We start from the raw sequence: 15,314 nt of genomic DNA on the forward strand, positions 1-15,314 counted from the left end.
ACCATAAATAATCCAATCACCGTGGCCGAAATTTGAAATAAACACTCAGTCCTTTTGTCCTGGTCCAGCTGCAGTCTGACGTGTTTCTCTGTTTGTTGTCTTTCCTTTCTGCACGTTTACAGCACTCAATACGGTGGCAAAAAATTATACTAATGCACCAATAACAAGAACTGCAAAAAACATTTTCTAACGCCCTTTTTCATTTATTTCATATCGGCTGTATCAGTTATCATTTTACAAATCGTGTTGCCCCCAAAACGAAACAAAACAAACCGACCGCAGAGTTCCTGATATGGTTTTCTGGCTGATAAAGACATTTTTTATCTGGAGATTTACATCATGTGTGCACATTTCTAAATCGTGCATGTTCCTCTTTAAGACCTTGTAGCATTAATATTTTGAATTGCAAATAAAATGAGGTACAGGCCCCGACTGCTCGCTTTTCGGGAAACACAAAACACTTGAAGCGACCCGCTCTTTTCACATTGAAGCACAATAGTTTGATAGAATTTGAAATAAAGTCTGTGTTGTCATAAATATAAAGGTTTTTTTTTATTTTTTATTCAAGGCACACCCCGTCGTTTCCACCATTTCCCCTCATTATGTGAAATGACTTTGTTTGGTGGGAATATTTTATGGCAGGTGTCAGAAAGGTGAGGCCTTTTTTTTTTTTCCTCCAACGAGATATTTAATCTACTTTCTCATCCACATAGCGAAGACACTTTGATCTGTTCATTAGTTTAAGCTGAAGTATTTGGAGATCAGATAACGAGGTATTTTAGGCCTTAAAAAGCTTCAGTGGCTTTTGAAAGCAGATTCTTTTTGGTCAGCCTGAGGCTGTGTGTCTTTGGGGGTGGAATTACCTCATCTTGAAATTTCCCCATGTCTTTTTCTTCTTCTTCTTCTTCCACCTTTTCTTAAACTACAGCTTCTGTGACACTGTATCTCTCTCCCCCACCACTCCACAACAGCAGATAATTATAAGATCAGCCTACTGGCCAACATTTATATCCTTAGTTTAATGCTGTGGCTTTTTCATCAGTCCAAATATGTGATGATTTGAATACATAGCGTCGTTTTTATCAACCTGAACGTGTGTGTGTGGTTTTATCCACCAAAACATCATAAAGTCTCTCTCTCTCTGTCTCTCTCTCTCTCTCTCTGTGTGTGGGTGTGTGTGCCTTTCTTCAATGGAGGTAGTTTAGATGAGTTGTTGTGATTTTCCCCCACTCAGGTGTATCACGCTGTGTGGCGCATGCGCAGTGTGCGGCCACCAGGTGAAGTGGCAGATGTAAAAGCCTCTCCTGGTTTCACTCGTTCGCTTCGTCTCGGCTGGATTGCTGCGAACTGGAGCCGTTCAGATGTCTGTGCTGGAGAGGATAGACTGGAGGGTGAGTCCGAGTGTTGTTTTATTCTTTATCCCTGATTTAATTCAACCCAACCAGCATCATGTTTATCGCTTTCTGTTTGTTTTATTACTTTTCCCGGGGGGGAAAAATCACCTGTTTGTAATCGCTCGGCGCTGCGTGCGCTTTTGGATAACCTGTGATTAAAAGCAATAAGGCCGGAGCTCTGTTCCGGTGAGGTCTGGACTCAAACATGCTCCTTTCAGATCGAAACTGACAAGGACTCCAACTAATTCTTATTTTTTGTTTGTTTGTGTGTTTGTTTTGGTGTCCACATTAAACACAAACACACAAAAAGGGTCAAATTTTCGTCTTTTTTTTTTTTTTTTTTACCTTATTCATTTATATTAAATCCTAATTTTAACACTATCACTAAAAAATCCGCGGACTCATCAAGGAATCAAGTCTTCATGCTTAGTGTCGAGTAATTCAGATATAGGCTCCTTTAATGAAGCCTGTAACCTGCACACAGTATTATAGTCTGTCTTAAACCGCATAACATAACAGGGCATTTTTTGTATAAATAACCTGGATTGTTATTCTGACCTTTATTTGTGGGCGTTTGGGAATTATTTGTGTTTAGTTTCAATTATACGAATATTTTGTATTTTAATGGGATTTTATTCCACAAAAATACTACGTCAGCCTTCTTAAACTGACAAAACCAATTTTAAAATCTAAGCAGACCTGATTTGTTAATTTGTGTGATTTTTTTTTCCCAATGTATTTATTTTGTGTGTGTGTGTGTGTGTTTGTTTTTAATTTGTTTGATTATGTATCCATTAATCTTTACACCTGACATCAGATGTGCCGGTTTTCACTGGAGTCGACTGTCATTAAAATGACAATCTGACAGGATCAAACCAAGTGTAAATAATTTCCTTCAAATCCGTTGTTTCTGTTCCAAGACAAAAAAAAATAAATATTAACAGAAACATAGCAAAAATAATTTCAATCATTTTCAATCATCACAACAATCCAAGAACCAACATACAAAACTAACTGACTAAATAAATAAAATAATCCTCAGTGGCACAAGTCCTGCTTTTCCCATGCACAGCCGATCATCACAGTTTGGGTGGACGGAAGATGCAGGCTGTAATCCTAAAAAACAAAAATCCGTCCATTAATCTCACAAATTATAATCTGACATTTAGTACTATGTAAATAATACAAAACCCATTCATGAAATTACTCCAAATAACCCAGTAAACACACAGTAGCCCATATCCTTTCGTGTTGCACAGCGAGGTAGAAAACACTAAAACAGGAAGAGTAACTTGTTAAAATAATGGAGCATTAGGTCGTGATAATAATAAAAAAAGAAAGACCAAAAGAAAACTCCTTTTGTCTTCTTTCAGAGCGTCGATGCATGTCAAAGCAGTCTTGTTTTGGATATTGCAAAACTCCACCAAAAATGTAAATGAAGTTAAGAAACAGTTGTTTGTTGAGATCCTTTGAGCTTTAGAGGTTTTTGAAGGACTGCTGCTGCTAAGCCCTGGGGTTTATTGCGGTTTGGAACAAGCCAACGCCGCTGTGAAACACCGTCACTTAAATATCATGCATTGGCTTATTTCAATGATTATTATTCAATTTAGGCACTCGGCTCTGAAATATGCATTAGCTTCATTCTCTGCACAGAAATCGTATTCAGTCATTATTGACTCAGTTGAAGTGGCATTTTTTTAGGATTATGCAATAAATAATACATTTTCACTGCAGACAAGTAAAAAAAAAAAAATCTTTTACTATCAAAAATGCTCGATGTGGTATGGAGCAGTTAAAAAAACTGACATTCAAAAAGTGGCAAAAATGCAAATAACTGAAAATAGCATAAACTGAATTTAATACCAATGAATAAATGAATAGACGGGTATAAACAAGCAGATACACAATGATAGTAAAACAGAGTAAAAAAAGACTAAATCATAATAATAACATTTTAGATTTTTGCAATTTCATTGGCTGCGACTTCATCAAAGGGCACTTGGTAACCTAGCAACCTTTTGGTGCAACATCATCGATCCACGTTTCGTTTGTTTTGGCAATTTGTTGGTATCACAACAATAATGCTCCTATATTTATTTATTTGTTTATTTATTTGTTTTTGTTTTTTTTTTTTTACAAATTTTCATTGGATCAAAGTAAGCTATTTTCTCTAGAACTGAACAAAAATATTTCAAAGCGATAATCGTTGATTTTCAGTGTTCTTATAAAGAATAGAATCCTGAAAATGAGAAGCAGACGAACTTTAAAACGCCTGATCTTTAAAACTGAAGATATCAAAATGAGGCCAGAGGAGATTTAAAAAAAGAAAACCGTGGTGGTGAAAGCCTGACTCCGGCTGCAGAGCCGCAGTAAGTCGGTTTTGGATAAATCCCTGGATGTCGGAGTCTGGCTCTGTGCAGACGGACGGGATTCTGATTGGACGGCCGTCCTGCCAATCAGCGGCGTCACAGCCGAGGCCCCGCCCACTCCCGGCGGCCTGTGCACATGCAAAACTAGAGCCTGCGCTCATTTTCTGCACCAATAAGACTGAACGTCGCCGTTTCGTCCATAAGAGGGAGTCAAGTTTCTTATATGGGCCGCTGTCTGCCCGCTTCCACGGCAGAACCGCAGAGCACATTGACCGGAGAGGGGGGAAATATTGCTTGACAACGATTATTTTCTGCCACAGCGGCCGAGGAGGCTCATTTCTGCGGTCGGATAGTCCGTCTTCGGCCACTTGGCTCTCCAGACTTCAGCCGCAACTTGGCTTCTTCTCCGCAGCGTTCATGAGCACCAGGAAGCTCTTTCTCTGTTCATACCTGGATTAACTCACAGGCGACGAAATATATATATATTTATATTATATATATATATATATTTTACTTTCATATCCTCTTTTGAAACGAAGAGAGACTTTTGCTCGGTCACAATGTTGTGGAAATTAGCCGACAACGTGAAATATGAGGATGACTGTGAGGTAAGATGTTTTGTTTTGTTTTTTTAAGTGCTTTTTCAGTGACACCGCGGGAAAGTCGGCAATTCCGCAGCTACAATGGAAATGGGTTGCTTTTTTTTTTTTTTTTTTTTTTTAGCCCCACAACATGCCTAAAATAAGTGGGGGGGGGGGGGAGATGATGGAAGAGTTTAGGATTTTTTTTAACAGACAGTAGAAAGTGTGTGTGTGTGTGTGTGTGTTGAGGGCGGGTGGGGGGAAAGTTGATAGAAAGTCCGTTTAAAAAAAGTTGAGAGCTGCATACAACTTCACAAGAATACATGTGTTTGTGTATAACACAATAATCACACAGCAGGCTGAAACATTTGTTTAACCCATCAAAATAATTGTATTAAAAAACAAACAAACGAATAATTTATTGTGGTGCTTTATTAGCCTTTAATTTAATAAAATAAAATACACCTTTTCCTCGTGGCACAGAATAATTTATAGTCTGTTGGGCTCTCCTTGTGAAATGAGTTTTTCATTCAGGTGAAGACAGGCGCCTTTTCTTTCCTTGAGGTAAAAATATTGTCTCTACCTGCCCTGCTGCTGTCACCTCTCTCAGCTGCCCTGTCTCTTCTGCCCCCCCCAGGAAAGACACGACGGCAGCAGCAATGGGAACCCCCGGCTGCCTCACCTGCCGGCGGTCAGTCAGCACCTCTACAGCCCGTCCCCCGCCCTCTCACACTCGGCCAGCTCGGACTTCCAGCCCCCGTATTTCCCCCCTCCCTACCAGCCCATCTCCTACCCGCAGTCCACCGACCCTTACTCCCACCTCGGCGACCCCTTCAACATCAACTCCATACACCAGTCCCCGTCGTCGAACCAGCAGCAGCCGTGGCCCGGCCGGCAGGGCCAGGACGGGCTGGGCGCCCACGCCAGGGGCGGACTGGCGAGTCAGATCCTGGGCCTGGAGGGAGGCTCGTCCGGGGTGAGGAGGGAAAGCTTCCGCCGGCCGGAACTGCTCCCTCCGCACGCACACAGCCTGGAGTCCTCGGTCATTGGGGACAACATGGGGATGCACGACATGGGCCACGGCCTGGAGGATGTCCAAGTGAGTGCATCTGATTAAGTGCCTGTCTGTGGGCTTACCAAATATAGAAGACATGAAATAAAATCAAATGAATTTAATTCCATCTTTATTGCATGGTTTATTTAAAAATAACCAAAGGCAGTTCCTTACACATTAAACAGCCAACTCCCCCAGTGACAGTGTCCTTTTGTGTGTGCTTTGTGCGACAGAGGCTGGGTCATTTGGACACATTTTAACTGTTATTCCGAGAATTTCTTTCATTTTTCCATCTCTGTCATTTGCATATTTGCTTACTGCCACCTCTTCTCTTTTTATCAGCATGTAGACGACCACAGTATTATTATGGCAGATCAGACAGTCATCAAGAAAGGTGAGTTTTCTCTTTATGATCTTCATGATTGTTTCAACTGCAGAAGAGCAGCAGTTTTTGTGGAAAAGAAAGGAAATTTTGGAAATCACTGCAGCTAAAAAAAGACGCAGCAGTTTAATTTACTGCCAGCTCCCCCCCCTCCCCCCCACACATTTTTTTTTCCACTTTCTTCATGCTTGCAAACGTCATAACAATTGCTGCTATAGTGGCATGTCAAGGCAGTCAGGGCGAGAGTACAGCAAAGGAGGAGTCCTCTTTCTGCTCACTCTGCTTACAGTGATAATCCTCTGAGCAGCGAGATGCACTCATCTAAGCTTGATGTGATCTTTAGTCTATTCTGTTGGTGAAGGTGCTTTGAATGGCTGCCCAGTGAGAATGAACTGATCCCTTTTCAAAAAACAAAAAAAAAAAAAAACAAAAACGGCAGGCTATAGCTGACATGACATGAAAATTGAGCAATCTCACAAGCTCGGTGTTGACTGTTAGAGGAGAGGAAAGCTTTGGATCACTCTTAGGCTGGTTAAGCTCGCAATTGCAGCTCTTTTCAGATTACGTTAACAGGAAATTATGAGTTGATCTCGAAGCAGTGTTTGGCTCTGAAGAGCCAGCTTTCGGTGGGGTGTGGCATTAGGTTCGCATGTGAAGGACAGTTTTGTAATTTGTTGGGACATGAACTGTTTTGAGGGAGAATTTATCCCTGCTGCTTTGTCATCAGGACTTCATTTAACAGACTTTAAGATAGTGAGAGATCAGCTTCAGCAATTTTACTCTTCTGCCTAACTTTGTGATAGATAGCTAGATTATCCGCTAAAATATAAAGATATATGTAACTATTTTAAAATGGATGTCACGGTCCAACTTTAGTTTCATTTATCTTGATTCGTTGGCATTTTTGTGATATGTTTGATTCGAAGCATACTAGCAAAGACTGTGCTGATGGTATTGTACATACTTTATACTTGCCAAGGGCACAACTCAAGAAAGCAACCACTCTATATTTGTTATGGAAATCAGTGATGGCTCATTATATTGTTCCCATGCTTAAGGGCATGCTAAGGGCAATCTAGGTCCTCCACTTGTAAACAATGGCATGTCATTCCCAACTTTGTGCCCCAGAGGAGCCTCAAAGCATTCATGTGACTCTGTGATTTCTGTCTCAGTATTAGGACTACGAGGTGGCAGGAACCTTGATCGCTTACAGAGGACTTATTATCAGGGGGGCATTCTTGCGGGTGAGGATGAAGATAGCTATGTTTTGTAGTGTTGCTGTTTTGTTTTGTTTGTCTGATGACTGTCAGTGCTTTTTGTGGGTGGAATCAAATTTTTGAATCTGCGAACAAAACTTTTGCCCTTCCCTGGGGTCACCAATACATTAAAAAACACAACTTTTAGGTACTGAGGCGAATCTGTGGCTTCGACGAGAGGCAGCAGTATGTATGTGTGTACCTTTTTTTTGTGTATGGTGTCTGGCATGAGGGCATTTCAGTTGTTTAACCATTAGGCATCCAGTATTTGGAAAATCACACAATAATTCAAAAGTCCTCATCGGCAGATTCTTGTATATTTTTGTGCGGCAGACACTGGTTTGCTCAGTTGGGCAGAGCTGCATGCACACTCTTCTTTACACAGAGAAAATTATGTTGAGAGATGGAGAGGTCGTGCACAAACACAGGAAACATATCAACAAAAGGCTATGACAAAATGGGATTGTTTTCCTTCTTTTCTTGTTTCACAAGTCTGCTTACACATATATTTTTTATGCACCCTACAGGTCCTGTCACTCTGCCCAAAGGCAACGCGCTGGGCCTTCCCTTCCAGAAAGAGTCCCTGCTGGGTATGGTGTCAAACCCCACAGAGGTGTTCTGCTCTGTACCAGGACGCCTCTCCTTGCTGAGCTCCACTTCCAAGTACAAGGTCACTGTGGCTGAAGTCCAGAGACGTCTGTCTCCCCCGGAGTGCCTGAATGCATCACTCCTGGGTGGGGTTTTACGCAGGTCAGAGTTCAGGCGCTTTGAACTTTTTCTGGTTGTAAATGTCTCTTATTACAAAACAAACAAAAAAAAATCTATGAGTTTTTTGTAATAGCTCTGGTTTCTACAATCTGCTCGTAAGGTTCTGTGATTGCCTCCACTATAAAAGATGAAGAAGCTGTGGAGTTGTAGGTTTAGCGATCTGTGGACTGAAGCTCAGCAGCCCATGGGAAAGGGTTTTATGAATGCACAGCTTGGCTCAGTTGCTGTAGCTCATCATTTTTTTATTTTTTTTTTTGTTTAAGGTTTGTGACTTTCTTTGTGTGGTTTGCAATTTTGGTTCTCTGCTTCCTCTGGGTACAGGTCACCTAAAAACCATTTGTACTCATCTAAAGACTGTGGGCGTACGTATTTGTGCGTTTGTCAGACGCTGCAGCATGGCTCAGTTTATTTGTCGCAGAGCAGTTGACCTTATGGCACATATGTTAGTGAGGCGGTCTGTTGAGGGACTGCGAGGTTACAGTGTGTCCTGACCAGAGCATTTTGTGCTTAGAGTGCGCGTTTGCCACTTCCCATGTGTCTTTGTTAGTGCTGACATATAAACACACACACAGAAACAATCACAGACATTTTTAAGTAGGTCATATAGCAATAGAGAATCGTTATCTGAGGGACGAGGAGGGGTGTGTGTGTGTGTGTGTGTGTGTGTGTGTGTGTGTGTGTGTGTGTGAAGGAGTAGGGGCATACACAGACACACATGCCTCCCTAAAGATGCTCCCTCTCTCACCCACCATGGAGGGGGGGTTTTGCTTGCCAGTCATGCGGAAAACTAAATTGGCTATGGCAAGTGCAGAGTTTGAGTGTTTGTATAAACACGTGTATGAGTGATTTTTCTGCTATGCTTTTTGAGTGCAAGCTTTGATTGTGTCAGAGTTTTGTTTTTGGTTTTTTTCTGTAATTTTTTTTTTTTTAGGTCAGAAGCATAGGATGAGGGGGGAGACAAGTTATTTCTTAGTAAAATAATCACAAGTACCGTTCAGAAGATTTTCAACAAACCTGATGGAGGAAAAAAAGTGCAAGCTTGGCTCATTTGTGAACAACTTCATGTTTTCAATCTGTGTGTTTTGTGTTCTCCCCCTGCAGAGCCAAGTCAAAAAATGGAGGTCGCTCTCTGCGAGAAAAGCTGGATAAAATTGGGCTCAACCTGCCTGCTGGAAGGAGGAAGGCAGCCAATGTAACTCTACTTACCTCACTAGTAGAAGGTATGAAGTGGCACTTAGTAGTTCATAGCCCCTTCTCACGTGTGATTGCTGGAAGGAATGCAGCTGTATGGGAACGGTCAGCGTCCATTCCTTCCTCTTAGTATGTATGTTTTCAGAACTGTTTGATGCCTCATGGCATTCTGCAAATACCATTCACTGTTGAAATACCCCGTGATGTAAAGAATGTGTAAATGGAGCAAAGTTTTTGCCTTCAAGGAATTTGGACAAAGTTCTTTTGTTCCCACTCGGCTCTATCCATTTAGCCAAAATCAGAGTGGCTGAGCTGATGTGTAATTCAAAGCTAGTTGTGTTGATCTACCAACAATGATCTGATATAATCACTTTAAACTCAGTCCATTTTCAAGTTGGAGCGACAGAGCAGCTCTTCCTGATATGATTGTATTACCCTGAAAGGATGCTGCTGTAAGCTGTACGATCGATACGCAACTAAAACATCATTGTCATCGGTCACACCTCAGCCAGACAGTGGCATCACTTTGATACTTTGATCAGGTCTACCTGCCACAGGCGAAGGTGCTCTTTTTTTCCGCTCCCTTGGACCCAACAGTTTTTATAAATGGGCTGATGATTGTGTGCAGTAGAATGACTGGGGGCCTATGTTATTTAGAGACCTTCAAAGCTGAATTAAGCCTTGTTATCTTGTGTTCAGCTTGCCAGAAGGGCCAGCTGACCTTAAAGCTTGTGCTTCTGAATAGCTGCCCACATCCTCAAGTGATGTGCGTGCCTATCAATAAGTGGTGCTGTTGGCGCTGTTGGCGCTGAAGGCACTCTGGGCTAACATTTATCCACATAAACCCATTACGACCGTGCGAGTCAAACCATCAGAAGACGGAAATATATTCATCTTAGTAGTTCTTTCTCCCCCAAGCCAGAAGACTGAGCAGAGCTGATTATTCTGTAGTTCAGATGTTTCCCTTCATGCAGCATGATGCTCGGGTGTATCAGGTCCAAAACAGACCACTTGTGTAATCCTGTAAATTTCTAAATTGATGAGGCTGACCAGCTTCACCACTTGATTTTTGCCCACTGTGTGAAATCCCATGTAATAATTTTAAATCTAAATCTTTTATTTGAATGAATTCATAAACCTACAGTCAGGGTTTGAAACCTGAAGCCCTTCTTGACTTGAGTTCACAGGTGACTTGGGTTGCTTTCTCTCAAAACGGTTCTTGATTCCTCTTCTCTTAGGTGAAGCTGTTCATTTAGCAAGAGACTTTGGTTACGTGTGTGAGACAGAGTTCCCTGCAAAGGCAATTGCTGAGTACCTCGGCAGGCCACACGTAGAACGCAATGAGGTTAACTCTCGCAAGAACATGCTCCTCGCTGCCAAGTAAGAGTCTCTTCTTGATGCATGCCTCTACTTTGGCTCTAGAATTGCACAGATTACTGGAGTGTTTTGATTATTGATTTACTTGTTATCCAAGGAATTTGTTCTCGAGCCACAATGATTCAGTAGGTGTAGTATTTTACTCTTTGTATCTAAGTCAGCCTGCGTTTTTTCCAACTGCAGGCAAATCTGCAAGGAGTTCACCGACCTGCTCACTCAGGATCGTTCACCTCTGGGAAACTCTCGGCCGGCGCCCATCCTGGAGCCTGGAATCCAAGGTTGTCTGACCCACTTCAGCCTCATCACTCATGGTTTCGGCTCTCCGGCCATCTGTGCCGCCATGACCTCATTTCAGAACTACCTGAATGAGGCGCTCAAACAAGTGGACAAGATGTACCTGAGCTCTGGTAGCGACACCCAGGGATCCTCAGACAATGGAAGCAAATCTACAGACAAAATGGACAAGCACAGGAAATGAGAGCTCAAAGGAGAATCCCAACGAACTTGACAGCCTTCTCCCTCTGCCCCCAGAGACCCTTCATCTTGCTGCCCTGTTTGCCCCTTTTGGACTTTTCAAAAGATCAATATTCAGTATTTTAATTTTGAGAGCTTCATTTGTGTGTGTGTGTGTGTGTGTGTGTGTGTGTGTGTGTGTGTTCACACTGTTAAATTCATGAAATACTTTTAAGAAGGTGAGGATTTCTAAAAACTGGCCCCCGGCTGAGCTGTAAATCAGTCCTTTTTTGGCGCCTACGGTAAGTGACCGTGGACTGGTCCTCATGGCAGCGGCCCCTGCGAAGATGTAAAACTCACCATATCGATGCAGCCCCATACAACCATGGGACCTGCACTGTGTTGACGAGAGACGAATAGAACAAAGTGCATACTGTTTTTTTTTTTTTTTTTTTCCTTGAGGACATCATTTCAAGATGAGTCGCTGTGGCTGTGAATTCCTCCCAGCTTCCCCCTTCTGCTCCGTCTGGAGGCAAATCCACTGATTTCCTGTGTCTCAATGGACTTGCAAAGGACAATTTTTATATATGAGAAAGAAAGAGAAGAAAATCCACTTCATTTTCTTTCCTTTTTTTTATGTGCTTGATTTGTACAACCACTTCAAAATGGCTCTAGTGTTATTGTGCTGTGTTCATGAGAGATGATTTGAATCTTATGTAAGCCTGAATGAGAAAAAAGACAATTTTTGCGTTGGGTCAGAAACCAGAGACTTTAAAAAGTCGGTATAATAGAAGCTTCTTCAGTGTTCATGTGGATTACAGGAATAGAAATGCTTCCATTGTAAGTCTATCTTTTATACCTGGCAGTGAGAACATGCTATTTTTGTGACTTTGTTAGGTATTCATCATCTTTAGTATTAAAAAAAAAACAAAAAAACACACTAACATCAGTCCTGCCAGAGTGTATGCATGTTGTGAGAATGTGCGTAAATGTAAATATTTCTTTCTTTAAAAATGTTTTTAATTAGACATTAAATTCCAAACATAGAATTTTATCCAGTGTCTTGTCCTGGATGTAAATATTTTCTAATTTATGTTGTAATTTAATGGGCTTATGTAAATAATGGTATCATTCTGGTGTATGGTTTAACTTTTTATGATGATGTGTTGAACTTTTATAAATGGGTTAGTTTTTTATCGAGTAGAGGTTAGGAAGTGGGCATGATATACTTTTTTTGAAAATATGTATAAAAAAAAAACATTTTAAAGTGTCAGGAAAAAATAAAAAATAAAACGAGACTCCAGTCTGATTCAGTGAGTCAGTGATGTCGCCGAGGCCACACAGAAAAACACATATACGCTGCGCTAATGGATAGCACTGTTGTTCTGTGGCACCCTCCTCAGCAGTATCTCACAGATGATGGTCAAGTCATGTGTTGGAAAATCTGCCTATTAATAAACAGCAAAGAAAAATCCCCAAACTAATGGGAACAGTGGCCATCATTATCTGCTCTCAGTCAGCTTCACAAATAGGCAGTGTGGCTCTGCAGAGGCGCAGCCCTCAAGAGCACATCATGTGATGAACAAAGATAGCTGAGAGCAGACAAATGGCTTGTTTATGTTTAAACTTAGAAAACTATTGACACATACTTAATTGTTTGCACTAAAAGCCCGTCCTTTCTTGTCTTGTCCACCCCAACTTGCTGCTCTCTGACGTTCCTTTGTCGGTTCCTGCATTTGGAGCATGTCAGTCTGCGTTCTCGCTTTTCGAGGTGGATGTTTCACACTGCAGATGACACCTCCTCTGATGTCTTTTAGAAAATAAAGCGATGCAAAACTGCAGATGGAATTTTTTATTTTTTTTTTTTTTTCCAAGTGGGAGTCGAACCTTGCTTAATCATCATTTGCCTTGCCGGTCCCCGCTGATTCATGCGGTCTGGCTGTTTATGTGTTTTAAAAGTTTGCTGTAAAGTTCCTGAGCCGTAGTAACACTAAACCAGTGCTGACAGAAACGGCCGACATTTTAGTGGCTTTGTGAATTAAAGTATAGCAGGGCCATATGCTGTATTAACATTTCTGCGATGTGCTGCGTTAGATCTCACTTTGGAAGGTCGGCGGGTGAAACCGGCGATTGGCAGAGCTACATGTTACAGAGGCATCAGCAGCAGTGTGAAACACCTAGCAGTTAAACAAGTAGCAGCCTCTCCCCTCAGAACCTGTTAAACCAGACCTGTCACCCCGGTGGATCACTGCCCTCACAGCGGTTGACTTTAACTGCCTTCAGTTACTCGTGTTAGCTTGTGCACTTGGCCCTGAGAGAGCAGATAATGGGAGGGAGAGGAGGCAGCGGCGGTGCTGGTGGAAGATAAAGAGAAGGAGGTGTTGGTGGAGAAAGACGAGGATTTTAAAAGCCTTTGATGACCAGTCGAACAGGGTTGAAGCAACACTTCCCTGCGTCTAAGGCTTTGATTGAATGTTTTCCCTCCCACCCTCACTCTGTGTTTTCTCTTTTATGTTGTCGCCCCATCAGTTGTGTCACATCACAGGCTTGTTTTGGCAGCCGTGAGCTAATAAACACACAAGCATATATTCACTCTCCTCACCTTCCTCTCAGCAAAAGAGATCCTGTCCTAGCTTTCTGAGTTAGAGCTTGTCAGACCTGTATCCTCGACGTCCAGTCGAAAATTGGACACAGTTGATTTTATGCACACAACTATGACTGCAAAGTCCAACTCAAAACATAGAGGTGAGAAAAAATGTAAAGTTAAATGTAAAATCTAACTACACTTCACATGTTAGTGTGTTATTTATCATAAAATGATTTCCAAACACAGGAAACACAGTAACTGGTCAAACGTTTGTCTCAACTGTGAAATTGTGTGACTAACTCACCTCTGACACACCTAATAAGGCTGGGAAATGAAAGCGGGCATGGACTTGTTGAGCTTACCTGTTACCTTCACTCCTTTTTTTATATATAGATATATATATCTATGAACAAAAACTCATACAAGCCTGTGTCTTTTATTTTCAGAGATTAAATTTGACATATTAATAAAATCTTTTGATCTCATTAAGATGCCCGAGGCTACCTGTCAACTCCAGATTCACTGAACTGAAGTTGTATTCTGTGCCAGCTCTGACAGAATGACCTTTCAATGTAGGTTATGGCCAGTCACTAGGTGAAGCTGTCAAGAAAGGAGAAAAAATGTGCCAAAACAAAACAACAACAAAAAAAAGGCTTAATTTAACATTTTGCCTTATAAAACCAAATTAAACGTAACACTGATGTTGTTGGGCTTTTTTTTTTTTTTTTTTTCGTTAGCGCTAACACGACTTATTAAAGGAACATACACACATAAATGGCTGCATTGCACTGACTCTTATACACCCCTCACTGGTACAAATTTCACAGCATTTTGCTCAACAACTTCCCAGATACTTAGCACTTTACTTTTACCCTTTTCCACTTAGTTCAACCACTTCCCTTTGAGAACTGCCTTTGAAATCTGTTGCACATTAAGGCTCATTTGCAGTCAGACTAATCGCTTGCTTGCAGCTCCCAACCACTGAAACCACTTTATGAGTTAAACCATAGTCTTAATATCCCATGTCACAAGCAACAAGTCATCCTGACAACAGTCGATTCGCATGTGTAAATCAGAAGTCAAGACTGAGCTCAGTAAACACTAGAAGCAGATGATCATTTGAATTGGAGATGTTGTGTCTCTTATTTGAAGAAAAAACTGTAGTAATCAAGTATTTGGACAACTGTTGTTTCCCATTTTGGCACCTCTTAGAAAAAATGATAATACAATGAATGAATGAAACAAGTAAAAACAAAGGCATGACAGCAAATCTACTGCTGCAAAGCCCAGTGAAAAAGTTAAGCGTGGACTTTTTATCGCCGCTGCACTGGAATACCCGACTCAATAAGACATTAGTTGACATAAATTAGAGCAGTAAAATTAAATGAAATCACATTTACTCTTCTGAGGACTTAATTTGGAGCAGGAGACTGGCCCGTGTTCACAGGAAAAAGAACTAATTTCTAAGTAAAAACAAGCCTAGTGTTTGCCATTCATTATTTTTTGTTGCATCAATGCCTTACATGTAACTTTTTCCAAATTCTTGCTCATCATCACTTTAATGAATCATGAACTGCTCACTGACAAGTGAAAAAATTGGATTGTGGGTAGAGTACCTTTCTCTGGAGGCAGGGAAACTGCAACTAGCTTTATATAGTTCTCATTCCAATTTAATCAAAAAGTCAATGATGTCTGTTCAAAATGTAATGTTTTAGGTTTACACCTTTTGCTAAAATGTCCTTTGTGGTTAGTTTTTTTTTTTTTTTTAGGGTGGATGATTACAAAAGAGGAAAGTTGAGTGTTAGGCGGGGTTGTTTTCTTTATCTGTCAAGCCGGGGACAAGACAAAGTTCTTTGTTTACAATATAAAGACATATGTAAGAAGTTATGATCTGATTTCACC

The 15,314-nt window shown here is 41.2% G+C and overlaps 1 protein-coding gene across 5 annotated transcripts in view; it reads left to right on the forward strand.

Annotated features, from left to right (window-relative positions):
* Nucleotides 1–1,326: 1,326 nt before the first annotated feature.
* Nucleotides 1,327–15,314, forward strand: part of tfap2c (transcription factor AP-2 gamma (activating enhancer binding protein 2 gamma)) — a 30,513-nt gene continuing 16,525 nt past the window's right edge. The window contains exons 1-8 of one of the 5 annotated variants that reach the window (XM_029501254.1): nt 1,327–1,391; nt 4,982–5,443; nt 5,741–5,792; nt 6,953–7,024; nt 7,564–7,786; nt 8,906–9,024; nt 10,234–10,375; nt 10,556–12,132. In XM_029501254.1, the coding sequence (XP_029357114.1) occupies nt 1,362–1,391; nt 4,982–5,443; nt 5,741–5,792; nt 6,953–7,024; nt 7,564–7,786; nt 8,906–9,024; nt 10,234–10,375; nt 10,556–10,850 (1,395 nt within the window). In that variant the 5' untranslated portion in view covers nt 1,327–1,361 and the 3' untranslated portion in view covers nt 10,851–12,132. Of the gene's footprint in view, nt 1,392–3,985; nt 4,372–4,981; nt 5,444–5,740; nt 5,793–6,952; nt 7,025–7,563; nt 7,787–8,905; nt 9,025–10,233; nt 10,376–10,555; nt 12,133–15,314 lie in introns of those variants that run through there. The other 4 variants (XR_003840715.1, XM_029501253.1, XM_029501257.1 and 1 more) reach the window with 4 other exon arrangements.

Source organism: Echeneis naucrates, chromosome 5, assembly GCF_900963305.1.
Source record: "Echeneis naucrates chromosome 5, fEcheNa1.1, whole genome shotgun sequence".
In the NCBI taxonomy this organism is placed as follows: Eukaryota; Metazoa; Chordata; class Actinopteri; order Carangiformes; family Echeneidae; genus Echeneis; species Echeneis naucrates.